This window comes from Dermacentor albipictus, chromosome 5 (genome assembly GCF_038994185.2).
Source record: "Dermacentor albipictus isolate Rhodes 1998 colony chromosome 5, USDA_Dalb.pri_finalv2, whole genome shotgun sequence".
Lineage (NCBI taxonomy): Eukaryota > Metazoa > Arthropoda > Arachnida > Ixodida > Ixodidae > Dermacentor > Dermacentor albipictus.
This window is the reverse complement of record NC_091825.1, coordinates 127525030-127552497: the sequence shown is the minus strand read 5'-3', so window position 1 is coordinate 127552497 and position 27468 is coordinate 127525030. Positions and strand designations below refer to the sequence as shown.

Sequence of the window (27468 nt, the reverse complement as noted above, 5' to 3'; positions counted from 1 at the left end):
AAAAGGCAGTAGTGCAACCTATCCTAGACATTCGCTGATATTTAACTCGGGCTGACTCAATGGTCACAGCCATGTTTTCTTTGCACACAAAGTTGGCTGGTCGAGAACATAAACCATCATAAAATGTCCTGGGTTTTATGCAGCAAATAGTTTACTTAAGGCGTGTTCGAGCTAAGCTGACAGAATTTTTGTCAGTAAAGTTTCGTCGGCCACCTGTGGCCTTCTTCTGCTAAGCATGGCGTCATGGGTTCAATTGCCTGCCGCAGCAGCTGCATTCTGATTGGAGCAGAAGTAAAATAAAGCTGGTGTATTCTGCTTTGAGTGCATGTTAAAGAATTGCAGTACGTCAATGTATCAATCTGAAATTTTCACTACTGTATCACTCATAGCCAGCTTCCTTTCTGTGGAATGTTAAATCCTGTCAATAAATCTGCCAAGTGCACATAACTTGGTGCTGAAACAAAGTGGTTTTATGGCACGTTCTGTTTGTTCACTCTGCACTGAACTTCTCTGATGTTGGTTATTGTGACCAAGTCAATCTGAGCACTGGAGGCAAAAATGAATTGCAAGTTGCAATAAAGCTTTAGGTATGGCAGTTATTTGCGGTTAGTAACTAGCTTCTCGCCAGCTAGTGCTGTTTTGCCATTTCTTAATTCAAAATGGTGTTTTGTTGATATTGTGAGTCGTTAAATTTTTTTTGCACCTTACAGGGTAGCAACCTTCGCCTGGCAAGCACCGAGTCAGAAGTAAATGTGACAATTGGAACACAGCCATGCAACATCACTTCTCTGGCTATGAATCAACTTCTTTGCTTGCCACCTGAAGTACAGCCTTCGGGAACAGATGAGTTGGGTCGTTGGACTGACAACGGACTTCCAATGGTTGTGGTAAGCATTTGTACTTATTTCATCATCAATACCAAGCTAATTAAGCATTTCGCAAGAAAAAGGTTTCCGGATAATGATCTCCAGATATCGCTGTCCTTTGTCAACCAAACCCGTCACACTTTGCTAGTTTAGACCGGAGAGTAATCTTCATTATTTGGTCAGGTTAGTTATTATACATTCATAATTTAAACTATCAGGCATGTTTTTGGATTCTAACTTTTCTTGTGCTACCAGTTTACTTTATCTCATCGATGTTGCTATGATTCCTTCCAACACATGTGATACCTGACAGTACTGGTTGTTCAGTTTAATCAGTCTGTATGAATGTTCGCTTAAATTTTGTTGGCTGTGTTATCGCCGTTCCAAATTTCTATCTGTGGACGTTGTTACATATTGCTTGAGAAACTTCCTTGTTAAAACTGAGATGCAGAGAAGTTACAAAACAATATTATAATGTTTGCCTTGAAAAGATGCCTGCAATTTTTGCCGTGCCCTGCAGGTTCGTATTGGCAGCAACCTTCGTTATGAGGTGGGCTTCATGCGCTACGAAGTGGCGAAGACCTACAGCTTCCCACCAGAGGCTGTCGCCGGCCTTGCAGCAGGGGCGTTGGCCGTGGTTCTTCTGAGTGCCGTGATCCTGCTCGTGCTGCGACACAAGAGCTCCCAGGCCGAGCGGGAGTACAAGCGCATCCAACTCCAAATGGACGACCTCGAGAAGAGTGTTCGGATCGAGTGCAAACAAGGTACTGACTGAGAAATGCTATCTGCTGCTGCACGATGCAGAACCTCTTGAGACGGTGTTGCCATGTTCAGTGCAAGATCTTAGGTTTTGGCACGGCATGTATCATCAATTAGATGTTCAGAACAACATGAAACAAGTTACCTGAAAATCTGCATGGTTGAGGAAGTTTTACGAAAAGGAAAATTTTTTATACACTTGACAGTAGCACAACGCTACCAAAGAAATCTATATGGGTTTCTTGAAAGGAAAGTTTGGGTTCAACCTCTGGACTAGGACGAATTTTTCTTCAACTGTGAAGCTTTCTCTCTGTTCTCTTTGAGAAATTCAAATGGGTTTTCTTTGTAGCTTTGTGCTACTGTAGGGTGGATGGCACTTGTTTTTTTACGGACTGGATGAAGTGCAGAGCCTCAAGCTTTTGACTTGTCTGAGTGTGCGTAGTCTCAAGTATTAAACTCTTTGTAATGCTGACTATTCTGTCGTTTAGGTTTATATATCTTTCAGAGCAGGGAGTTCTGATTAGAATCTCTTACTTGTGAAACCTTTATTATTGGATGGCGTAGTCCTTGCAAGGCTGACGTACTGTTCTGTCTTCTAGGTTTACGTATTTGTGAGAGCAGAGACTTCAATTAGAATCTCTGACTTACGAAACGTCGATTATTGGATGGGCTTTCTGGCTTAGCTAAGAACTCTGCTTCCAAGTCTGCCTTGTGTTTCTCACTCTGGGAATGGCGTAGCTTCCCAGCAGATGGCTCCAAATTCTGGGCTCTTCAGCAATCACGAACATTTGGGACATTTGTCGCTGTCATCATACTGGGTGCTTTCACAACAGCTTCACATAAAGTGCTCGTGCCAGCGAAAGATGCCAAATGTAGAGCAATGGAAAGTAATCTTACAATTTCACCTTTCTACTTTCAGCCTTTGCAGAGCTCCAGACAGTTGTCACTGACCTAACCAATGATCTTCAGTCTGCTGGCATCCCAACGTTAGATCATCGGTCGTACATCATGAAGGTGTTCTTCCCTGGTGTCTACGAGCACCCTCTACTTCAAGACAACAAGGTTTGTGCTGTATGTCACCCTTGCAACATGTTCTGCATTCACCGTAGAAACCGAATAAATTATTCGGGAATGTTTTGCCAGTATATAAATAACGTTGCGTAAAATCTCCTTAACATAGCACACATTACTTACAGCAGCATTTTGGTTTGTTTAATCTGTTTGATGCTTAACTTTTTTTATTAAACTTTCCCACTTTGTATCATTGTATCAAGAAGACCTGAATCAACAGTGCTGCCCACGATTGCTAAAACTGAACTTTCCTCTGATGTGCAACAAAGTTGACTGAAATCACTTCAGCAACGCTAGTGAGCATTCATATATTTCACATGTGCTATTTGAATGAAAAGTGCTCAAGGTAAAGCTGTCTCTTATTCCTTACTTTAGTTACTAGCAGTTCTAATTTGTTTCATTCAGTGTGGCATTGTAGGTAGCCAACTTAGTGCTTTTTAGAGGGGTAAGCAATAGGCATGAGGAAGGTCGCCTGATGCTTTCGCCTTAAGAGGCTTCATCAAACTTCTAGGATTGTTACAGTCCTTGCCATTAGGCTCCTAAAGCTGTACTCTCCACATCCATAATAAACACTACCTTGTCTTCTTTCAGGTCAAGAACAATGGCATCTACAACAACTATGAAGTGGCAATGTCCCAGTTCGAGCAGTTGATTCTGAACAAGAGCTTCCTCGTGACCTTCATCAACACTTTGGAGAGCCAGAAGTCGTTCACCATTCGTGACAGAGTGAACGTGGCCTCTCTGCTGATGATTGTCTTCATGGGGAGGCTGGAGTATGGAACTGAGTGAGTTGACAGCTTTTATCATAAAGAGGCACTGCATGCATGGAGCTAAATGTTTGAAGTTGAAGGCTAAGACGAACTTAGGTACAGTAAAAAACAACAGACAAGAAGAAACATACAGGGCAGAGCAAGTGTCTTTTATTTCACTTTTAGTTTGTCAGCCTTCAAAAATGCATCAACAAACTCAGTTGTCTTCATTGAATATGTTTGAAGTGATTTCTAGGTAACTGTCTGTAGTCAACTATTGTGTTTTTTGTGCTGTCTCCCGCTGCAGTGTGCTGAGGACATTGCTACTCCAGTTGATCGAGAAGTCTGTGAGCAGCAAACACCCGCAGCTAATGCTTCGGAGGACTGAGTCGGTTGTCGAGAAGATGCTGACCAATTGGCTGGCGCTGAGCATGTATGACTACCTGAGAGACTACGCGGGCAGCTCCCTGTTCCTCCTCTTTAGCGCCATCAAGCACCAAGTCGAGAAAGGTCCCGTGGATGCTGTCACGTACGATGCACGTTATTCCCTCTTCGAGGCACGGCTGCTGCGGGAGCAAATTGACTACGAAGTTGTGGTGAGTTTCCACATCAGAATCTGTGCTGCACTTTCCTGTGAGATTAGGTGGCATCACAATTGCACCAAATATCAGCAGATATCACGCTAGTAACTTCAGGTGGCTGAAAAAAGCCTAGCGAAAGCTAGTCAGAGTGTAAAAACCTTGGATCGCACACTACCACTCACCATATCTCGGTGCTTTCATGATTTTTGCCTTCCTTGTTTGCATTGAATCACATAATTGTAACATATCGTCATAGAACCACCAGTTCCCCTGTGCTATTATAGCTGCTGTGTGCAATGCAACACCATCAACTACCTTTTAGGTAGCTATCTTTGGCTGGTTCGTGGCATGGAAAGCTAAGACAACGCAGCATCGCTGAATAGCCACATTGTATAAACCTACCCCTTTCACATAAACATTAAGTAGGGCAGCTTAGTAGGGCTGAGAGTAAAGGAAGGTTATTGCACATTGCCTACCAATGCCACTGATTGCTTTTCTTGAAGAGTTCTGGCTTCGAATCTATCCATCCATTTAAGAAAGGGGTAGTGAATTATTGTTAAGGGCATGCATAACAAGTACAGCAATGTGTTTAAAAGTCTTGCTTTTTCATATTTTTTACGCCCATCATTTTGTTTTGTTTGCAGACCGTTCAGGTGATACAAGAGGACCAGGATGAGAAGATTCACTGCAGGGTCAATGACTGTGACACTATAAGCCAAGTGAAAAGCAAAATACTTGACACGCTGTACAAAAATACTCCTTTCTCTCTGAGGCCATCCATCCATGATGTCGATCTTGGTAAGTTTCTTGGATCCAAGATATTAACTATCAGTTTATGCAACATGTAAAGAGTGTAAAGTATCCATTGTAAAGAATATGAATGGCACATGGCACTGTGGTATTGATAAATTAGTATAAAAAATACTGAACTGTGAAAAAAAAAAGAACATTGCATAAAAGAATGCAGTTTTAGTAGACTTGCTCACATATCAATTCTCATATGCAAGTCAACCAAACCTCAATACACCAAATAGAGATATAACAAATTATGTTAATGTCGGATTTGACTTTGTTATGTAATGAGGTTCGAGCGTACAGCTCCAAAAATGAGATTGTAAATCGGTCTTCGTAAGTATCACAAGCAACATAGGATTCATCTCTTCTTTTTCTGGCGGCCACTGCTTTTTTGTCTGACCTGTAGTACAACTGCAAATGTGCACATCTTAAATAGGATGGGGTTTAATAAGAGCAACATTGCATCACACTTTCTTTCCATCGTACCAAGTTGGATTTTTCCTGTGGTTAACCTCGCTGCACTCTTTCTCTCTCTCTCTCAATGAGGCATACACTATGCCTGGCAAGAACAGAGGCACTTACTTAAAACTTGGAGAATTTGAATGGCTTTTGTTGATGTTTTATTAAAAGTATGTCATTCATCTTGCACGCACATATCTGTCTCTTGTACTTGTTTTGAGACAGTCACTATACATTGGCCCTTCAATTGTTTTCTTGCAGAATGGCGAAATGGTAGGAGCGGTCATCTTATTTTGGCTGACGAAGACATGACTACAAAGACAGTCAATGGCTGGCGACAGATCAACACCTTGCGGCACTACAACGTTAAGGATTCTGCTGTCATGAGCCTAGTCATGAAGCAGAACGACAGCTTCAGCTCCAACTGTAAGTGCAATAAGGAAATGTACTTGCTCATGCAGTTTTTCGGAAGAGCAGCTTATATCACTGATATGAAACATGTTTTGATCACTTACTTTAAGAGAGATCGATCTCAGATAGCTGCTCTTGTTGTCTTCCTGTAGTACTATACTTCTATTCTTGGTCCAAGATCAAGCTTACATATACTATAGATAAAGTAATAGTACATGTAAATCGGTATTTCTCATGCTAGCTTTAAATGTGATATGCTTACCATACAGTTCTGCTTTCCCCTGCATTACTGCAGTGCACTCGAAAGTAGTCATTGCTGTCAAGTAATATGGTGCTATACATCTCTGTACATCATTTGGACTTTTGGTCAATCGAATATTACTCATCTGTCCCCTTGGCTGGGCACATTTCCGAGGTCGAATTAATTTTGTTTGCTGAACTGTGCATGCTTGAGCTGTTTGTGAGCCGCGATTTACTTTTAGCATTAGTCAGTGGTGAGATCGTGGGTGTGCACTGCATCAGTAGGCATATCCTTTCATACCTGTTTGAGCAAGAAAGGAGTGAAAATGTGACGAGGTATACCTGGTTTTCACAACATGTGATTTTGCTTTGCGTAGTAGTTATATTAGCTAACTGATTAATATGCGCTCATGCTCTGTGATTTTTCTTGTTTGACACTCGGGACTGTCACCTTCTTTCGTTTACTGTGATTAGGAAGCACTCTGTAGGTCCTTGGCCAAGCTTTCTTTCTTTTTTCCCCCCTGTTTTTTAATATGCTCATAGAGTTGTTGAAATGTTCACATGCCATTTAGCCCTGCTTGGCAAACCATGTCTTTCTTGTAGCCTGTGTGCCACTATTAACTTTCGATTTACATAAAGGCTACTTTGCTGGCTTTTCTAAACTTCGAATATGCCTGTCGTATCAGTTCCTCATCTAAGCAAGTGTACCCCAAAACTCATTGCAGGCAATGTCTCGCTGAACTCCATGTCTCCCATAGTGTCTCACTGCGAGCTTGAGCAAGGCATCAAGTACTGGCATCTAGTCAAGCCAGAGGACGAGACGATTGGCCAGCCAAAGGACATCTACCACAAGGCCATTCCTGAGATCTTCCTCACCAGGCTGCTTTCCACTAAGGCAAGAGCTTGACAAACCACAATCTGCATGCAATGAGCTCGACTCTATTTGCTTTTGCCATCTATCATGCCGAGAGATTAGGCCCAGCAATAGCGGCAGTGCTGCAGCATGCTAAACTCTTATGAAGGTTTATAACAACGAAAAAAATTAAAAAAGAAATAGATACATTCTTTCAAATAAAACCTCAGAGTTCATGATTATGCATACCAAAGTTCCTGGTCCCACTTCATGCGAGTCAACCATACATAATTATGAAGGTTTCTTAATGCGAGTACTGTGCCATTATTATAGAGAGAAGTTATCTTGTATGATTAGATCTATTTGACTTGTGATGCGTCATGTGTTCAGAATTTGTGTTCATTGCTTAATACCAGTGGCAAAATATGTACAAAGTGGTGGATACCCAATAGGAGAACTGCACTTAACAGATTGTATTTGAGAACAAGTACTTATCTAGGAATCTTAAGCATTTAAACAATAATAATGAAAACTGAAATAGTCTGCTTTTTGTTGCGCTGCCTGAAAGTTAGGAGAGAGACGGAACAAGTGCAGGTTTTCTAAAGAATTGTTCCTTGTTTACAACTTTCCACATCATGAATGGTTTAACATGTCTCATATCTTTACTACAGGGCACTGTGGAGAAGTTTGTGGAAGACTTCTTCAAGACCATTTTGACTGTGAATGAAGCCCTGCCACCAGCCATCAAGTGGCTGTTTGACCTGCTCGATGAAGCTGCGCATAGACATGGCATCATTGACCCAGAGGTGCCCCATGCTTGGAAGAGTAATTGGTAAGTGAAAACATTGTTTGGGTTTATGTTTGGTTTGCGAGGATAAGCAAAGCATGCCGAGTGAAAATATTCATTCGGGACATACTAGCTTACAGATTAGCTAGGCTTTAGGCATTTACGCTAAATAGTCTTCTGAAGGTTTTTCAAGCAAAGAACAATTGAAAGAACAGATTATGTATATGCATTGACATTTGTGTCTGCGTCTGCTTTCGAGTTTGCCTTTTTGTGTCACTGTTCTGATCCCAATTTTTTTGCTTTTCTTGAAACACACAGCCTGCCTCTACGCTTCTGGGTAAACTTCATCAAGAATCCCGACTTCATCCTGGACGTCCAGAAGAGTCCCATCGTTGACTCTTGCCTCTCAGTAATCGCCCAGACACTGATGGACGCCTGCTCTACCTCGGAGCACAGACTCGGCAAGGACTCGCCGTCCAACAAGTTGCTCTTCGCACGCGACATCCCCAAGTACCGGCGCAAGGTGCTGGAATTCTACCAGGGTGTTGCCCTCCAGCCCAAGGTCACAGACCAAGAGATGTGCGCTGTCATGCAAGCACTCTCCCTAGTGAGTTCACATCTTGATTGTACATAAACGGCCTTCCTGAGTCGTATTCTTGGCAGTGGTTATGACAATATATACTACATAAACAACTTTTGCACAATCCATTCTTCTCTGTTGCTTGACACTGTTAGGTGTGAAATGTGCACTTCTAGTTGGCTAAGTGAGTTGATATCCCATTCACACAGGCCCTTTCATTCGCAGTCAAGCCCGATCAGGATCACATTTCTCCATCACGATTGGCTCCCTCCTGCAGCTTGTGCAAAGTGCCATTCGAGATTGAGAATTTAGATCCCAATAGAACTCAATCGTGAACGAAAGTGCCCCATGTGACTGCGGTATAAGCAAAGAAAATTTATTTGCTAATCAGTGCTCTTCAAAGCTGGAAACAGTACCTTGGAATTCGTCTTTCTACACTATAGTGAGATATCACATTATCGGACAACTGTGCTTCTTGAGCAATGCTGTCACTATATTAGTCAGTATTTCCTTGTTGGGCTTTCTTTGAAAGGAAGTGGCCGTATTGTAGCAGTATGACTGTGCCTATCTTTATTGAAAATACAGCATGTATCAATTTTTCATCATTGTCTCACAGTATGTTTTGTTGCTTTTTCTTCCCTCTCTCTCATCAGGCACATTCCTCCGAATTCGAGCCTTCTGGTGCTGTGAAAGAGCTCTATGTGTATGCTGCAAAATACAGAGAGCAGGTGAGCCACTTTCTCACTTGCTCTTTGGAGATGATTGTGGGAGTTAAAATAGAAGTAGTGTTTATTTTATGTGCTGTACAGAACATGGCAGAACACGAGAAATAACGAAAACCATTCTTTGGGAAGCTCAACAAAGCTCTCACCACCAACTTGAACCAGAATCAACATCAAGTTACAAACAAAGCAATCAGTATATGATGTGGCAAAACAATGTCCAATCTACATATAATACTGAATCTGTAAAACATTACCACATTTGAAAAAGCTATGCCAAAGACAATTTACAGTGAATATCGGAGACAGATGTAGTAATTGTATTCCTGTATACCTAGTATACGAATGCTATACACGTACCTTGCATTCTTGTTAGATCACTGAAAGCCGCACAGCACAATGTTGTAGGGCAATGTCTATAACCAAAATCATCTATCCAGCATGTTTCAAAAGTGCACAGTATTTACAAGGTCAACTGTAAGGTCGTCACCAGTATACAATAAAATACATGGGGAGATGTAATAGTCCGATTACTGTGCTATGACTGCACTCTGGATTCACGATAAGCTGCAGGGGATCTTCTGTTTAATTTAATTCTTGTGACATGTTCGGTCATAGTGCCCGATGGGCATATTCCGTGAAAATTGCACATTCTGAGCCTTTGGTCTGTTGTTTTTTTGTTTCACCATACTCAGGTTCTCATGGGGCTTGAAGGTGACTTGCACTGCCGGAAGCTACATTTGTCCCACAAGCTACTAAATGTGGCGTGCACCCTTGAAGGTGAACAGACTTCAATGTGTTGATAGCGACCGATGCCTGCTCTATGCAACGAACGCAAGCAGAATACGAAGCAGCTTGTAAGGAAGCCAGCTACGACTACAGAACTGTGCGTGTGTCGGACGCATCAACAGTGTGTGCGTGTGTGCGCGCGTGTGTGTGTGGGTATGTGCGTCCGTGTCGTTTCTGCGTGTGTGCCCAAAACTTTCTTCACATTTATTTATGAGCTGCGAGAAGAAGAGAGAGAAAGAGAGACTGTTTTTCCTAGAGCACACAAGAGGATTCTCCCCCTCCGCCTCTTCATCTTCGAGTCATGAGAAGAACGAGAGGATAGATTGACCAAACGCACAGGGACAAAGATCACACTTAACAACAAAAAATTTCGGTTCGGAAGCAGGGTGTTCCTTGGTGCTGTGCAGCACGCCACGTCGTCTGCAAGCACCGTTCTATTTATAACTACATGTGCCTCTGTGGAAAAGAAAGACACTATGGACCATTGAACGTGTGCTGCCACCTCGTGTTGTCATCTTACTGCAAGGAGTTGGCAATCGGGGGGGAATGACGATCTTGTCGGGGAGGGCGAAATACGGGGCAAGGTGCACGGTGAACACCGTGCACACGATGTACTTGTCGAAGCTATTTTTAAATGTGCGAACCCCATTTTACTCGTCGCAATTGAGGGCGGCGCGGGCTGCCGCAGTTGTTGTTCATCACACCCGTTTTTGTACATTTTGTATAGTAGCGCCATTTTTTGAATAGTTTGTTTGCGTGATGAGAAGTGCCAGCCACGCGGAGAGCATGCTTGATCATTGTTTGAGACTGCCAGCATTGCCCATTCTAAGTCACACTTCAACTTTTCTTAGTTCTCTTTATTTTTTCAGGAATGTGTGTTTTAATAATCCTGCAGCAATGCTCTCAGTCGTTGGCATGCGGATCCAGCGAGGGCAGTCTGCTCCATTCCCGAGTGTCACACACAATTGGGCAGCCTCAAATTTATTGAGCAGTTCTTCAAAACCAGTTGTAAAGGTGTTTTAATATATATACATGGTACCTGTTTATGGCATTACGTATCAGAGGCAAGAACTATGACTGCCCATAATCGCAGACTTCAGTGCATTAGCATTTTATTATTATGCGCTTCACGTCCATGAGCAGACTGTCTTAAAGCCTTCCCAACAATTGGGTTTTGTGGTACAGAAATTATTTCTTGCTTTAAAAGGGAAAAATATATATATATCTGCCACTTTCACATGTGTTGTTTCAACTATCCTGTAATTTAAGGTCACATTCTTTCTGCAGATTTTTTTTTTTTTCTGCTGGGAGTTCTCCGTGTAAATAAATGTGCTGCAGTGGTTGAATATATGAAAGGTGCTGAAGCTGTTTGTGAAACAACACTGCTGTGAAAAAATAATGCCTATGTTTTCTTGGGAAAAAAAACTGCGACACCTTGTGGAATAGTTGTTTTGTGTCAGTACATGTTTTGCCTGTGATACACCGATCTCGCATAACATATTTGGAGAAAGAAATCTGCATTGGAACCTCGTTGCTTTCCTAATTAAGCCATTGTTACTCTCTGCTATAGTTTTGACCTCTCTTGAGTTCAGTCACTGTCATTCTTACACTCTTGGAAGGAAAATTGTCGAGCTGCGTTGGCTCGGTGATGATGCTCGTGTAGAAAGGTCAAATGTACTGCAGGACCTGTGGTCAAAGACAGATCTAACTTATAATTTATATGTTTAGTGCTATTTGTTGTTTAGTAATAGCTGGATACTAGTAGTGCCATGTTTCTGTAAGATTACTATTAAAATTAGTTTCTGGCTTGACCACTAGTGACAGGGGTGGCTAGACAAACATATTCTAACAACCACAAAAGAGTTCCCCATATTGTTTGAGAGCCATAGTAAAAAACATGGACGTTTCAGGCTGTAATGCCACAGGCCGCCTTTTGTGTACTTGTTCTCCTTGTTAAAAAACACAGGTCGACTTTCCCAGAACGACAGATGTGCATTTTTTATAGTACAGTCAAGTGAGTGACTGCCTTATGTAATGTAAAGAAGAGCTGTCTGTGGCATACAGTTCATAGTCTGGTCACCCCTGACTTAAATCTTCATAGATTCATGGTTCTACATTAGGCGATTTCAGTTTCTGTACATATTTCTGCTTTGAGTGATTAACGAGGTTTCAGTGCAGATTGTCGAAAATCAACTTGGTTGAATGGCGAGAAGGTAGTTATTTGCATGAGACAAGAAAGAAACTCTTCAGGTTATATCTAAAGGTGTGCGTTCAGCAGTTACAGTATATGGCACTGGGAGCCACCGTGGCGTTGTTTCTGTCATAGCTGTCAAGCAAAGCAGGCTTCTGCACTGTTCGCCAATTTGATTGAGGAATCAACAGCTGGTCCAACTACCTACGGTCATATTTTTGATACTGGCCCCCCTCGCCGTGAAGCTAATGAGAGACACGATGCAAAAGTGCCGTGCAGCTGAAGCGCTTTGTCGTGTAGCATGTTTCTGTGCTCTGCCAATAAAGAAAAATGCAGGTTCATAACTTGTTCTTCGTTTTTTCTCTCTCCCTCTCTCCTTTTTACTTTGTTAAATAGTCATTCAGGAGCACACATTGCCTTTTGTCACTTTGCTGCGACCGTCACAGCTCAAAGGTATGCAGTTCAAGCTCGGGACTTAACTTACTCATGTACTATCAACATGGGATGTTTACACAGTGCTGCATCTGCAAAAAATAAATAAATGAGTAATAATAATAATAATAATAATAATAATAATAATATATTTATGCATCCAGGAATTCAGACTTGCAGTCAGTAGCAACATATACAATCAGTCTACAGTGTTACAGTTCTTCATTACCAGCAAACAAACTGCTCTAGAAACCTTTTTCGTAGAACCTGTGTTTCATAAACTTCTGATGCGCTCAGTACATCAGCAATATAGGAATCCTCCAGAAGGTTATTTGTTCACAAAAAAAAAGATACCTTAGTTAATATGTGGTACTAAAAATACTGTTTCTTACAAAACACAAGTAAACTTATCACTTTTTAGCATAACCCCTGTTCTGTGCTGCTGCTTTCATGTTTAGTATACAAAAAAAAAAACTACCGGTAATTCAACTTCAAATAATTTGCCTTTTCGGTTAAGCGTCCGCGCATTTCCATACATTGGCAGTAGGAAAATACCGAACAACAACAATAAATTTTTCGGCCTTCAGGAGCATCCTCATGTTCACCTGACATCACTGACTGCACAGGGCACGTTCATTTATTCATTCGTTTCTGAAAGTGCCTATGAACAGTTGGAGGCCTTGAAAGAATTCTCCTTGCAGCAGCAACTTCATATGTAATAATACGAGCTAACAATTGTTGATGAATTAAGAAGCTCCACTCAGCACGAAATGATCTCGCTTTCTGTTGTTACTTTTGCTGTGGCTCTTCAAGCGTTGCTGTAAGATGCAGCTCTTTTTCGGGAGCTCCTATAGGTATAAATGGAAACGAGAAATCGTCTTGCTCGAAATCCAGCTGCACCGAATTTGATAACGATCTGTTGCATTTAAAGGAAAGAAAGTTAAAATCTATACTGCCTGCATAGCATGCAGGAATCCGGTTGACAAATAATTAACAAATAATGTAAATGAAAAGAAAGTGCAAGTGCAAGGTTTTCAATTGTGTAACTAATAAATAAGTCTATCATAAATCTATAAACTTTGCCTATAGCAATTAAGACATCTCAAGTGGACAAAATTATGTATTATACAGGGCTCTCAAATACACTACAAATTTATTTGTGAGTAAGACTTCAACAAAACCCTCGTAACTGTTGTAACAATCTCACGTAGGCGTGCACTCGTATATGAAATTTTGTTCCGCTTTAGATCTAACAGATACAGTTTACAGAACTGTGATAGCCGCTGTTCGTGCAGAGGTGCGGATTTGCAGACTTCGTGCTTCAACTAAATTTTCGAAACTTGCCAATCTTCGGCAACAGTCGTAAAAATGTGAGATAAATTAAAATTATACATCCTACAATTGCTAGAACCTTCTCCCTCAAATGCACCAAATTTCATTCAAACCGGTGCAACGGTTGTCTCGTCATGAGAACTGCTTTTTACATGTAGTTGGTCCCGAGCTAAAGCTTCCCATAAAGGGGCACTGCTAAGTCAAGCTGCAATAATGCACATCTCGAATACCACAATCTTTAGTCGTACCATGAGCGGAGTCTTGGTGAGCCAGAACGGACGTAAAAGCTTTTACGTCCGTTCTTTGGCTGCCAAATCTTTGGCTGCCAAAGATTGTCTTGAAGTATATATCCGTGCTAATGGTCGATCCCCGTGACGTCATGACATTTCTGACAGCTCACCTCGGCTCACGAAAAGGGGGATTACGGCATGGTATCAGACTCGGCTATCAAACTCTTTTATCAGCACGCTATCGGACTCTTTTAACAAAAACAGCCCGAACACACGGAAGCCACATCACTTTATGTCGAAAATGCCTTCAAATCCGTGAGCACACAAAAGTATTGTATCCTTTTTTTTTTCTTCTTCTTTTGGTTTGTCAGATAGCGCTAGACTTCATAACTACGGTGTCGTGCCAGAATTCCTTGAACGCTCAAACAACCACCAGTCATGTCCTCTTTTGAGGGGACCATTTCAAAAAGAGCGTCAAATGGTGCACGGCTTCTTGGCCCGGCCGTAGGGTATGTTTACAATCTCTGCACGTCAAGGAAACCATGCAGAGGTAGTGAGGGCGTGGTCCCAAAACGCTGACGCATGGGCCGGTCAGTCTGTTCCAATGGTCGCAAAGTTGCATACGGCTCAAGCCTCGTTATAACGAAAGGGGATATAACGAAGGGAGTGAAATTCGCCCTAAAATACGTATAGATGTGTGTACTTATAATACCTTGCTTTCAAGAAGTAAAATTGTCCTACCCATCCCACGAAACACAAAACCTCTTAAAAACTTCTTGAAATGGCTACAAACGGCTATAGACGTCTTGGTCTATGATAAGACTGAAAATAGAATTTCTTCTAAACATAACCTCAGCACTTGGAATATGCTAGCATATATTCTATCTGCGGCAAAACCCACTACGGGTGTCACTAGAGTCTGTTTTGGTAAACGCATTCAGAATGTCTAACTCAAGAACTTTTCTAGATCTTTTTGTCTAAAAGTGCATAAAATGCCAAACGACGTGTTAAATGTGCGGTTACCGTCGGCCGTCGACGTTAGCGAATAAAAGACGCCTCAGTCAAATCGAACTCGTTCGAAGCAACATAAGTTAATTGGCTTTAATATTAAATAATTTCACACCAGAACTTCAACAATCAAGGGCGTGTTATTGTTTTCCATACAGGGCGCGCACACGACGCCTGGAAACCATTCTATGCTCGCGCAGCAGCAGGAGCGAAATGCCGGTGTTGCACAGCGGTGTCCCAGAGCCACCGCGCTGCGACCACTTCGGCGGCACAATCCAAATTTGTCGAACATCTCATTCTGTGCTGGAAACACTGGGAGGCAGGAAGTTTGAAAAAAACGGCCACTCCCGCCCGCAATGTCTCGGTCGTGGGTTCGTTATGCCAGTTGTTCAAGCCGTTCTGTACATTTATACTGGATATTAACTGGAGTCATTTAGCTGTGCTGATGCTGTTTGCCGTGTGTTTTGCATCAGTGCTTCGTGACATCGGCTGTATTGCGTGTTTTCGCCGACGGCTTACTACCACAATGGCGGGATCTGCGTTCGCCGCCTTCGTGTCTCGGTGCGTCTTTGTACGTCGCACGTTCGGATAACACTTTTTCCGGTAAGTTAAATACATTGCGCTTCGTTTTTCGTCAACAATGTGAATATATTTAGGTGTTACCCGCGGCAATTCTTGATATATGGGCTCTTCTGCCCTGCGAGTTTTCGTCATTACTTTTATACGAGGGTTCTGCTTGTGTTCAGCCGTTCAGCACTACCGCGCTCCACGACTTCCGCAACAACAGTCAGAACTTTGCCCTGCTTGTTAGCCTGTGGTTAACGTAGCACGAGCCAACCGAAAGGAGTGCATTCGAAGATGACGCGCTGGCTGTAATGCTGAACCAGACTGAACTCGCCTTATTTTGTGTCCTTTTGTACTTACGTGTGCGCGCGTGTGTCAGTGACTATGCAGTTTGTAGCTATCCCACTTTATAGCAAAACAAAAAAATATAACTGCAATGTTTACTTCATCTATACAATTCCAAATTAAATCGTCTGCTGATGTACAAATTTCACTTGTTTTGTACTAAATAAGCAGCAAAACGTTTAACCTAGCAGGTGCTTCATCTGGGAGTGAAATCACGACAGCTTGGCATTTATTAATGAATGACTGTGACTGGGTCACCTTATGTGTAATTGCAAATCTGCCTTTCAACTGACTTGATGCTATCTTATTTTGTCCCTTTCACTCTATAGACGGCTGGACATCCTTCTTGTACCTTGGCGCTAGCTGGATGACGGGACCTCATCATGATCAGTGTAAGCCAATGTACTGTACCCTCTCTGGTCCTCCCAGTGCTTTTTATGTGGGTTAAGGCCAGGGAGCGCTTCGTGGTAAAATAGCTAGTTGGTGTCTCACCAACGGCCATTTTTTAGCTCTGGTCCATTATAAGCTGCCACTATTATAACCAATTTCTCAGTGCCAGTGTACATACACAGTTCTACTAAAAATTAGTTTCCCTAAGCCTTACAAAATTTACCTGTAGGTAGTCATTGCTATGTAAGAACTCACAAATTAACTCTGCTGTGTCATAGAAGTATTCCATACATGAGTAAAAATTTTCCACAACAGTGTACATTACATCTTGCTTCTCTAATGCACAAATGTATTCAAGCCAGTATTTGATTAGTTTGGTATTCTAAATGTTTTCTGTGTGATTTAGTTTCTTTACAGGAACTTACTGTACAGCATCAGCAAGCAGTCTTATTTAAGATTTATGTATGCTGTAAAAGGTGTGCTTTGCCGCTAGAATTGATAAAACATGGGCCAAGGCTTCCATACAAGGACAAACTTCAATTTCGTTCTACCACCATGAGCACTTGGCTGGTGCTTGCAAAATGAATCGCAACAAGTAGCTTGTGCCAGACTGTTTTTTAACCTTATTGTGAGGAGATCACAAAGTGATCTGTGGATGCGCCTGCGTCTGAGATATAGATTGCACTGCAACATATGTGCGTGTAGAACAGGCATGATGCTGAGGGTTCCAGCAGTTTGCAGAGGTGCTTTTAAAATTTTGTCATGACTGCAATTTTACCTGTGCTGTTTTTTATCACCTATTTCAATAATATCATTGGATGTGTTATCAGAATTTATCAATCTATTTGCCCTGGCCCATTAGCCTGCCACATTTGCCTCTTCACTAGGTGGGCAATTATTCTGCATGGACCATTACTTGAATACACCTTTTTGTGTGCAGTAGCTTCTCAGTTGCAAGTCAGCATAGATGCTCAGAATTACCTGAGAGTATAGATACACTGATAATTTGCCACCTATACGAATCACTTCGCACTTTCTCACGCAAACAGCATGTTAACACTTCCAAGTCAGCGGGCAATGTTATCGTTTGATCACATCATGAGATACTTTCAACTTTGTATGAAGCATCATCCAAGGTGTTGCATCATTTGTGTGAGGTATTGCCCGAAGCCAATTAGGGTCACTTGAAAATATATCAACAAAAGTGATTGATCCAGCTAGGAGTGTTACTTTGGAACACTACTTTATCACCAGTCCTCCTTTGCATGCTACCTGCTTACTCTGTACTGTGTCATGTTTAAGTTTGAAAGACAGGCAACAGCTAGGCAGTGCAAAATGCCAAACTTGCTTTTAGTTCAACGATATAAGACGCTATTTAACTTAATTAAGTTAGTACATCATTTACCTGCAGAGTGAATTACTGTTTTAAACTGATTATATTTTGCAGGAAGCTTCTCAGACTTGTTTGACACGTTGATAAGTGGCTTTTTAGCCACAAAACACCATACAATAATTTAAAGGCTGACTTTGACTCTGCTATGCAACTTAATGACTATATGCCAGGAACAAGGCCTCTGAGTTGGGGCGCTGGCTAACACTCCCAGTGTTCTACTAGGACACATAAATACCCAAGAAAGTGGATGGGAAAACGACGCCGCTGTAGCTCAATTGGTAGAGCATAGCACGCGAAATTCGAACGTTGTGGGTTCAGTTCTCACCTGCGGCAAGGTGTTTTTTCATCCACTTTAATTTCCATTAATTTATCGTTTATTTAATTTATTAAGCACAAGTAATTTCCCCTATGTTGTCCTTGGTGTCAGTGTTTGTTGGCTTCTCATGATAGGAAATATACTAGTCATTTTAAACATCATCGCATACATACCTTAAGATACCCGTAATTTAAGAGAAAGGAATGCTTAAATTTATTTTTAATGTGAGCCAAACTTCTTACGTAGCACATATTGCTAATTGAAGTTCCAATTTCAACATTCCCATTTCCTCCCTTGCCCTTTTTTTCCTGTTCTGTGCAGGTATTGCTTTCCTATGTCTACAAGAACCGTCACGGGTGGCCTGTGACGGCAAGCTTTTGGGGGCAGCCAGTGCTCTCCTACGAAGGCTGGCCTACTCTGGCAGCGGCGGCAATCATCTTCAAGATTTATCGATGATCACCTTTGCTGCTATTTGTCACTCTTCTTAATTACACTTTCTGCATCTTTTCTAATCTATTAGGTAATAAAGTATGAGTATGTGACATGGTGTGAAGTTGATGCCTTGCTGCATTTTAGCTTGCAATCACCTTTTATGCATGAAAAGCTCATCATACAATTTATGAAAAAAAAATAACAGCATATTATGATTTATCTTTCAGTATCTTGTAACATGCAACATACAAGGAATTCACTAATGGATGGTATGCCGAAGAACTGGCCATTATTTCTGCGTGATGCTGTGCAAGCATTTGGCATTACCTTACAAGAGGCACCCGGAAAGTAAGTTACAATTTACTTTTAAATGAAGCATGGACATCAGAAAAAATATATTTATATTGCTAGTTAGAGTGGTTCGCAGAGTGTTTTTCCAGATGTGTACTATCCTTTATTTCTTAACTCATTGCAGCACAGTGTTCTGTTTCGTATACTGGTGTAAGGCTATTGTGCCTCCTGTAGCTGAAACCAGGATATAATTTTTGCCTGAACTGCAGCATCACTGACAAAATTTTTCTTTGCTAGAAACTATTTCAATTTGGTGGAGACCCAGTAGGGCGAAGTTTTGTCTATAATGGTGTGTTTCACGCAGAGATGTTCTTGTTTAGGTCAATGAGTGAACATTGGAAGTATATCAGCATACAATACAGATCTTGTTTGATTTGCAAAATAATTCTGACAGGTGGCATTCAATTGATTGGTCTAATTAAAAAGCACAAATTGACCAATGAGGCTGTACTACACTATTCCCATGTTTCACATCTGGAAAAAATACCTCTGCATCACTCTATCCGACAATATAAACTTTTTTTTTTCTGATGTCCATGCCTCGTTTAAAATAAATTGTAACTGTGGGCAAACGTCGTGTTACTGTAAGAGCTGCCGCAAAAATTTGAGGGAATGTCTAATAAAAGTCTTCAGTTGTTCTTGTCAAGCTGTCCATTAGCCAACTTTTAGCGTAATGTTAGCAGGGCTAACTGAAGTACTTCTAGACGTCCATGGCTACAAAATGTCTTGATCAAGACAGCTACTAGGCTTTTGCATTAGCCGTTGAAGACATCTTTTAGACATCAAATAGCTGCTTGCGTGTTTCGTGGGATGGATATAGCGAACTAGATTGATCTGCGAAACAAGAAGAAAAGCATCAGTGGAGGTTTACCGGTAAATGCGAGAGAAATGCCTTAGCATTACGTCGTGCCTATCAGTTCCTGGATATATATATATGTATATATATATAACGATGATTTCTTTTGCTGTTTTATTAAAATTGGCCTCAAATGCAGGCCTGGAAATCTGCTTATTCTATGCATGTTTAATGTTGAGCACCCAATCGGGCATAGATTGCAACAAATGCGAATAATGGATATAACGAGGTATCGGATATAACGAAGTAATTTAGGCTGCCTCTTTCACTTCGCTATAACGAGGTTTTGGTGTAAACCATTCTTTGCTCTCTCATTCTGCGCTTCCCCGCATTCCTCACGGGATAATATTAATTGGTGCCATGCTATCGTTGTTGCTGTTGTAGCAATTGACCCGCGTGGCTCCTACCCACGATGGGGGATTGGCCAAGAAATGGGTGGATTATTCACATCCGTCAGAACGCGCAGCACCCTTCGTATTTCTCGCCATCTTTTTCTTATCATCCCGTCGTCTTAAGCTTTCGACAAGGCGATCAGAATGCGGCTTCAACTATACTGCACCAACCCATGCATCAGTGGGATCACGGGATACCGCGCGACTCGGAATTCAGAATACGCAACTGTCGCGCGACGGCCGCTTCCCGAAGCGACGAGGAGTGATGCGGGCAAAATTGCAAGACCGGTCCTCCAATAATTGTGTTTATATTATCTAGAAATGAGTTTACGTGGACGGATAAAAACGTCTACTAGTCTACGTTGAGCACGAACATAATGGCTTGGTCGGTGTCGTTGATCCGCGGGTTGCCGGCGTCCGTCGAGGTACTCGGATCATCCTGCGTCATGTTGGAGTCTTGACTTGGTCCTGGGTCCAGCTTGTTGGATCCCAGGGAGAGCGCCTGCCGGTGGCGTTGCATGTGCCCGATGGCAAGCGCGATGAGCGCCCCCACCACGGTCGCCACGAAGCCGGCCACGGCGAGGGAAGTCCAGCTGCACCAGCTGCACTTGACGACTGGCTTGCGCGCGGGGCGCTGGTCGTTGGACGACTGAGGCCATACGTGGGAAGGGGGAAAACAAAAGAAAGACGCCTTGGTGCGAACGGAAGCAAGAGACGATTTCGTCAGCGACACGCAGTGGCGTAGCAACAGGGGGGGCCGGGGGGCCGTGGGCCCCGGGTGCACGGGGCCAGGAGGAGGGGGGGGGGGGGTGTCATATACGTCTGAAGACACCCGAAAATTGTCGACATCCTCGCCTTCCTCGACTACACCTGAGGGGGGTGGGGGGTGACAGAAGAGCTAAGGGCCCCGGGTGCCAGACGACCTAGCTACGCCACTGGCGACACGTATCCTTGTCGAAGGGAGCCGCGTGGCTAACAGGGACCTCGTGTCAAGCACGGTGTGCGAGAAACTTATGTACGCCATTTTAGTCGAAAGTTTCAAAGCCACTTTCAAAGACCAGACCAGAGTTCAGGGTGCGAATCGTTTGTCGTACAGTCCTAGCTCTGGAGTCAAAGAGATAGAGAGTGGCCAGCGCTTTTTACTCTCCTTCGCACATTGACTTTGGAACGTTATGGTTAAGGAGCTCGCGATTTGTAGACCGTTCAATGCGTAGAACATGAGAGGCGTGAAAAACTTGGACAGGTGTATATGACAATATATATAAACGTCGAAGTAAAGAAAGATGGTAAAAATGAATTCCGAAGCAGCCTGTAAAGCCTTTTTTTTTTCTTTCTTCCTCTTGAAGCGGCGACTTAAGAAGCGAGCTAACATGTTTAAAGACTGTCTCAGTGTGATACGACACGAAACAAGCGGTAGTGAACATCGCTTCAGGTTCGGATGGAACGTCGGCCACCAATAGATAAAAAGTAAATTTAACTAAAACAATTTCGCGCTTAGGGAAGGAGTACGTGGCACAGTCTGCTGAATTTCTTGTTTTAACCGCTGTGCGCATGAGGGGGAGTCGGTGGGCGTCGAATTAACCAAGACGATATGCTTTTAAGTTCGAACTAAACGAGTTTTAATTCCGTAGCAATGTAAGTTTTCCGCCCAAACTTTCCAGTGCGTTCAATTAAGCGAGAAGTCGAATTAACCGATATAAAATTAATGGGTATCGACAGCGTGTATGTGTGTGCCTTTACGCATAAACCGGAATATAGGTCGATATTTTTTCCAGAAAAGAAAGCTGAAGTCGCTCATCGTCCTATTCATATATCGGTCTTTAGCACATTGTGAGTCGCCGTCTGGCCAAGTCAAGTTTAGGTCGACCTACGTAATTACAGGGCGACCTATATTCCGGTTTACATGGTCAGTTGGTTGCCGATGCTTTGCAGCCAACTGCTCATGATGATCAACGGAAGGAATATCCGGCGATATTAAAATTTACTGCGGTGCTTACCTCCTCAGTGCTGGTGTAGTGGCTGGTTTGGGTGAGGATAAAGGTGTGGTCAGTGTAGTCCGCTTGGGGAGCAACTGAGCTTTCGTCTGCCAGAGGCGGTGTCTCGACCTGCGCACGTACCGCGGAGGCTTGGTGTACGTGATAAACAACCGCTGTCGCAGCTCCTCATTAATTACAATCTTTTAGTCAAGAGTGTAGTTGCACGCCAAGCAAAATGTTCCGTATGATTCAGCCGCGATTACAGCGCGTAGCCATCCATGGTACGAAGCACTGCGGGTGCATCGCATATATATTCGCGTTCGTCTGTCACGTGTTCGAACATGGATTCTACGTACGTTGCCTTTACCATATGCATGCTTGCATCCCAGGGTGCAACCTTCTTTCGCGATACATCCCTTGCCAGCACGCGCTGTGCCTTGCACGGCGCGTCTACGCAACACACCGGCCCTACGCACGCAGCTTTGAAGAGTATGGGTCGTTCCTCAAGATGAACTGACTCCCTGCTACTCTCTTCTCGAGAACATTTGAGTGTTCTGATGGTGGATGGTCGGCGGGAACTTCTGCCTGAACCATGAACCATGCGGTTCCAGGGTAGCTGTAGCCTCTGGGGGGAAGAAAAAAAAAATTTAAGAGTTGAGGGTGGGGAGGGGAAGCTTATTGTTGCACGTTCAGTATTGTCAAGGCTGAAGTTCCTCGGGGGAAGCCTTCCCCCCACCCTGGATCCCGTCATCTATCCCTCTCCTCCCTCTTAACAGGCTTATCTTTCAACCAATCCCTACTGTTGTCTCAAGGCAAGAGTAACAACATAAAAACATTTGTCAATTGCTCAACACCTTTCTCAAAACAGCGAACAGCAGTCATGACCACAGTCTAAATTTGTGTCCACTGCAGGACGGAAGGTCAGCGATCTCCAACTCTGTGTTGCGTTAGCCTAATCCATGTATAGTGTCGTTGAGCGGAAATACTGGCGGGAACAAAAAAGGAGTTGACAGGACAGACGCTCACTGACAATTGAAGCGATCAGGAGGCCGATACAAAGCTCATGCATAACCACATACAAAAACTGTAAAAAACGCTAACGCTCAAGGAGATATCCCATCCGCAAATTTCTAATGCCATCGCACCGCCCGATTAGGGGCAGGTCGCCCTCGCCTGCGCATCTTACGCACTTGTCGTCGGGACCTTGCGTGTGTGACGCATAGCCACCGACGCTGCTTACTTCGCCATATGTCAGCTTCGTGCTCATAGCACTGGTGGGCCACGGCGACGCAGAGGATTGACGTCCTGACGTGCTTCTTGTTTCTTGTCCTTGCTCTTGTCCTTCTCGCTCGGATCCTGGGCGATGCAGCGTGAGTTCGCGTGGGCGTCTTCTTCTTCTCTCATTACTGGTCGAACAAGGTATGTGCCAGGCTGGAGCCAGCGCTTCAGCAAGGGTGAGGGGGGGGGATGTAATACGAGAAAATCGAAGGGGTTGGCCTGGGTAACGCACAGTCTAGTGTAAAATTCCAGAGACCACAGCATCAGCCAAGAACACAAATTTCTTCTATAGCAAAGCCGCAACATGGTAGTGTACTAATGCATTACACTATCCGAAGAGTGGTGCACGTAGGTTGTGCAACTTGATTTTAGCCTGCGCGCCTAGACAGTGAAGAAACCATTTTTTTTTTTCGCGACATCTGTGATGTTCGGAATTTCGCTCACGGCTGTGCATGCCGCTGACCTGCTACTTCGCTGTGGGGAAGGCGCTTGGCTCAACGACAGAGACAGGATATGAAAATGAAAGAGGTTATGGTTACGGTGAAGCTGATAATGGTAGGTAACAGTATCTACTGCTTCTGTGCTGCGACAGGGGTGTCTGCCGCCAGCGCAGGGTAGCAAACCGGCATATTTTCCGGTTAACCTCCCTGCCTTTCCCACTCTCTCATCTCTCTCTCTCTCTGACACACACACGAGGGTATCTAAACGTAGTTTAGGGCGGTCGGCCTTGCCGCTCGACTGGGACAGCCTCCTTCCTCTCCCCTTCTTTTATTCGCCTTACCCCTCCCCTGTGCAGGGCTGTTCAGATGTCCTCCCAACGAGAGACTGTTATACGGCACTGCACCTTTTCTCTTCGGTTTCCGTCCACCGCTGATCATTTCATGTCTCCGTCCTCCTGTGAACCTCTGCTTTGTTTGGCCTTCTCTCACGAATATACTCAAGGGAACGTACCGCACATGGTAGCGTTGTAGCAGTAGTAGCTATACGACTCTTGGAAATTGGCCAAGAATCGGATATAAATTACAGGGTGTACAGGTCAACAAAAAGCTGACCACATATTCAAGCTGATATCAAAAGTAAATGTATCGGGGAAAACGGAATGAAGAAAATAAAGGCATACAAAGAATGTATTCAGCAAGATGGAAGCTATATATATATTGGCGGCGAGGAGTTACGGAGTCGCCCTCTATCGGAAGCGCCTGGCTGGCGTAGTATGAGGGATCACGTGGCGCGCTCCTCATAGCTTTTGCTGTCAGCGCTCACTGAAAACACCACGCGCGAGCTTTCCCGGACATTTCTGTAAGCACTTTCGAAACGATAGAAGTTTCTTACTGTCTAAACAATAATCTTGGGCAAACTGAAAGCACACAATCGTTTACAGTCGCTATCTCTTTACCGAATACGTACAGTGAACGCCACTGCGCACGGTCGCCGCGATGGAGTCTGCCGAACCGGCTTCTTGCGTGAAAGGTAGGTGGAACACTGAGAGCAAACTATGTGAAATATGTTCTTATAGTGTTTGTATAACTAAATGGAGCGTAATAGAATGAAGCCTCAATGCAGCGATCGCGCAGATTCGCAGCGACCGACTGCGCGTCTGCATGCTTGTCCGCGCACTGTTTCGCTTTCGCCGCGCGCTCGTTTTCGCACCATGCCATGAGCTTTAGGCCGCAGAATATGAGTATTTGACAGTATACAAGCAACCATTGTTGCGCGGGCGCTATCAGAGCTGTTCAAAAATAATTTCATTGTAGAGACTTCGACGCCTACGGGGACTGTGATGTGCCGTCGCGACGATTCAATCTTTTTTTTCTTCAAAATTCTTTGACCATTCGATACTATTTCTCGAGTTGCGTCGCACTGTATGTTTATCGGCGTGCTCAGCGTGCGATTTCCCGCTGCTCCTTTTTTGTAATCCAGTGCATTAATTCATAACACAAACATGACCATATGCCATGCTTTCTTCAAATGTGCTTCTTACCGCTGCCTTTCCACTCCACTGAACTAGCCAGTATCTATAGTATCGACAAGTTGATAGACCAAACCGCCATGACATTAGTTAGGCAGCTGACTCGGGCGTGCGCCTCAGTGCGCGTTTTCAGAGTATCGCAGACCGGGCGCCGTAGCAGAAATCTTCCCCGCGTCTGTGCTTGCATACCCGAGTTGTAGCCGATGACTGTTTGCCGGTTTTATGTTTCGCGAGCCAAGCTTCACACAGCTTCTTGTCCTGCGGCTACGTGTGAATAAGGCTGACACCGGCCTCCGTTACGTGCGTCCGGCCCTGCGGCACCGAGCAGTAGCCTACCATGTCGGGCGCCTTCAAAGGCAGCCACTACCTGTTGTAGTGCTTTCAAGCGTTGTAAAGAAGACACTCGAAGCGGGAAAATTTCGCCACTAAATGAAAACCGCAGCGTACGAGGGAATTTAAACTCGTTTTCAGCTCGCTTCGGCGCGCCCGAAGCAGCCGACGCGGCCGCTATGTCCACGTGATCCCTCCTAGCACGTCACGCCGACGGTGGCGCCAGCTTTTCCAGTGGTGGAGCTCGAGGCCAATATTACCACAAACGCCGGCAGGTAGGGGAATAACTCAAAAGGAAAACGTTCGGTCATTTTAATTCATATCGTGACTACTTTGTCAGCGAAGGAAGATGGAGACAAAATTTTAGTGCTATTATATAGTGCTCCTTTGAAGAGCTTAAAAAGTTTTGAAACATCGTGTCGTTGACACATATCCTGCCCAGTACGCTTTCGAAGCTGTCTTGGTCGCTTTTTGTGCCCACGTATAACCCAGCTCCTGCATATTTTACGAGGACACTCATCGAACATTCTCTTCGAACACCTCGCCGGCCCGGTATTGTACGAAACCCTGTCCCTCCTGTAGCAAACATACACAAATTATCATAATAAGATTAAAAATAAAAAAAAACCATTTGAAAAAAAAAACACGCGCCCGAGCAGGGGCTCGAACCCTGGACCGTTAGGTTAAAAGCCTAACGCTCTACCGACTGAGCTACCCGGGCCGCTAGGAATTCGGTCCCTTATTCAACAAGTAATTAAAAATATAAAAAAAATACAAACATCTGAGACAATAATTTAGTAATCAATGTGTATGTACATAATTTCGGCAGGAATTCCAGGTCTGCGTTGTTTTTGTCGTGACAAAACGTCCGTACCTCACGGTCCGTCCGTTTCGTCTGTACCGAGAGATACGGACCGAACGCGAGCGTTGACTACCTTTTTTCCAACCGACCGCTCCACCGTACGGTGACTTGACCACCAGTAATTATTTACACCTGCTGCTACCATAAAATAAGGGATCGGCTTGTTTGTAGCTTTATATATCACGGGGGAGGCTTGCCGTATTGTATATGATGTTCTTTCAGCGGGAAGCTGTGCCATGTTTCTACCGTGGTTTGTGACAACCTTGTTAGCACTACCACGGGATCGCGGTAATAAGCGAAGTGTAACACTAGAAAGGGTATGGTTAGCTAAGCACAGCAATACATGTTCCAAGAATGCAAGAAAAATGTAAAGTAGGAACCATCGAACCCGTCTCTATCTGTTTTTGTTAATGCGCGGTTTCTTTTAGACGTATTAATAATACGATTTTGGCTTCTAGCGCGAAGTGAAACACGGACGCAGAAAGGAGCAGACAGGACGAGCGCTGAGGCCCATTCCTTTGGGCCCATGCTCGTCTTTCGTTTCCGAAGAAGGATAAGACTACGCGGGACCAAGGAAAAGTGCTTGTGCTCGGCGGTCAACAACTCGCAGCTTACATCGAAAGCACTCTGCGCAAGGGACCAATGTTTGCCTGTGAACCTGATCTGTCACCTCCGGAAAAGGTCAGCTTGTCTAGATCCATTTCTCGTTGGGTCACTGAAGACTTTCGACCAAGGTGTGTGACTGAGTGCGTCGCGAGGACTGTACCTCAGTCTAGTAAGTAAGACAACCTAACTGGTGTGTGGCGTTTTTTCGTCAAGCATGAGCTTAGGTTGGTTACTGTGGACAAAGAAGGTTTCTTTGTTGTTGTTCCTGAATTGTACGCACAAAAAGCTAAAACCGCGATTGACAAAAAAAAATTTTTTTCCAAAAATTACCAATTTAAAGAAAGTGAAGAAAACTGCAATTGATTTGCTTGAGAAATTTGGTCTGGAGCGCCTCGCGTCGGGAGTTACATTCCAAGGGTCTGCACCTCGACATATTTTTTAGTGCTAAGACACATAAACCGGAAGTTCCTTTTCGAGCTATTATTTCTGTAAAAGGAACGTGGCAGCACACAGTCTCAACTTTTTTGCATAATTTACTGTCTTCAGTTCGTCT

General features: G+C 43.7%; 2 protein-coding genes, 1 long non-coding RNA gene and 1 other non-coding gene across 4 annotated transcripts in view; 2 read left to right on the top strand and 2 right to left on the bottom strand.

Moving 5' to 3' along the window:
• LOC139060084 (plexin-B-like) overlaps positions 1-12202 on the top strand; it is a 149073-nt gene extending 136871 nt beyond the window's left edge. Inside the window, exons 21-32 of the mRNA XM_070538880.1 lie at positions 711-887; positions 1387-1630; positions 2545-2687; positions 3288-3481; positions 3753-4041; positions 4671-4824; positions 5542-5706; positions 6657-6826; positions 7456-7616; positions 7890-8178; positions 8805-8879; positions 9569-12202. Of these exons, the coding sequence (XP_070394981.1) occupies positions 711-887; positions 1387-1630; positions 2545-2687; positions 3288-3481; positions 3753-4041; positions 4671-4824; positions 5542-5706; positions 6657-6826; positions 7456-7616; positions 7890-8178; positions 8805-8879; positions 9569-9676 (2169 nt within the window). The 3' untranslated portion in view covers positions 9677-12202. The remainder of the gene's footprint in view (positions 1-710; positions 888-1386; positions 1631-2544; positions 2688-3287; positions 3482-3752; positions 4042-4670; positions 4825-5541; positions 5707-6656; positions 6827-7455; positions 7617-7889; positions 8179-8804; positions 8880-9568) is intronic.
• A 2375-nt stretch (positions 12203-14577) lies between these two features.
• On the top strand, positions 14578-18405 carry LOC139060580 (uncharacterized). The gene is made up of 3 exons (XR_011514941.1): positions 14578-15458; positions 16094-16156; positions 18185-18405. It is a non-coding gene; the product is annotated as an uncharacterized lncRNA (long non-coding RNA).
• Positions 18406-20186: 1781 nt separating this feature from the next.
• LOC139060579 (uncharacterized) lies at positions 20187-23259 on the bottom strand. Its single transcript, XM_070539727.1, has 3 exons — positions 23111-23259; positions 21892-21999; positions 20187-20543 (listed from the first exon to the last, which is right to left on the bottom strand). The coding sequence occupies exons 1-3, from the start codon at positions 23135-23137 to the stop codon at positions 20247-20249; spliced, it is 432 nt and encodes a 143-aa protein (XP_070395828.1). The 5' UTR covers positions 23138-23259; the 3' UTR covers positions 20187-20246.
• Positions 23260-26095: 2836 nt separating this feature from the next.
• On the bottom strand, positions 26096-26168 carry TRNAK-UUU (transfer RNA lysine (anticodon UUU)). Its single transcript has one exon. It is a non-coding gene; the product is annotated as a tRNA-Lys (tRNA).
• Positions 26169-27468: the final 1300 nt, after the last annotated feature.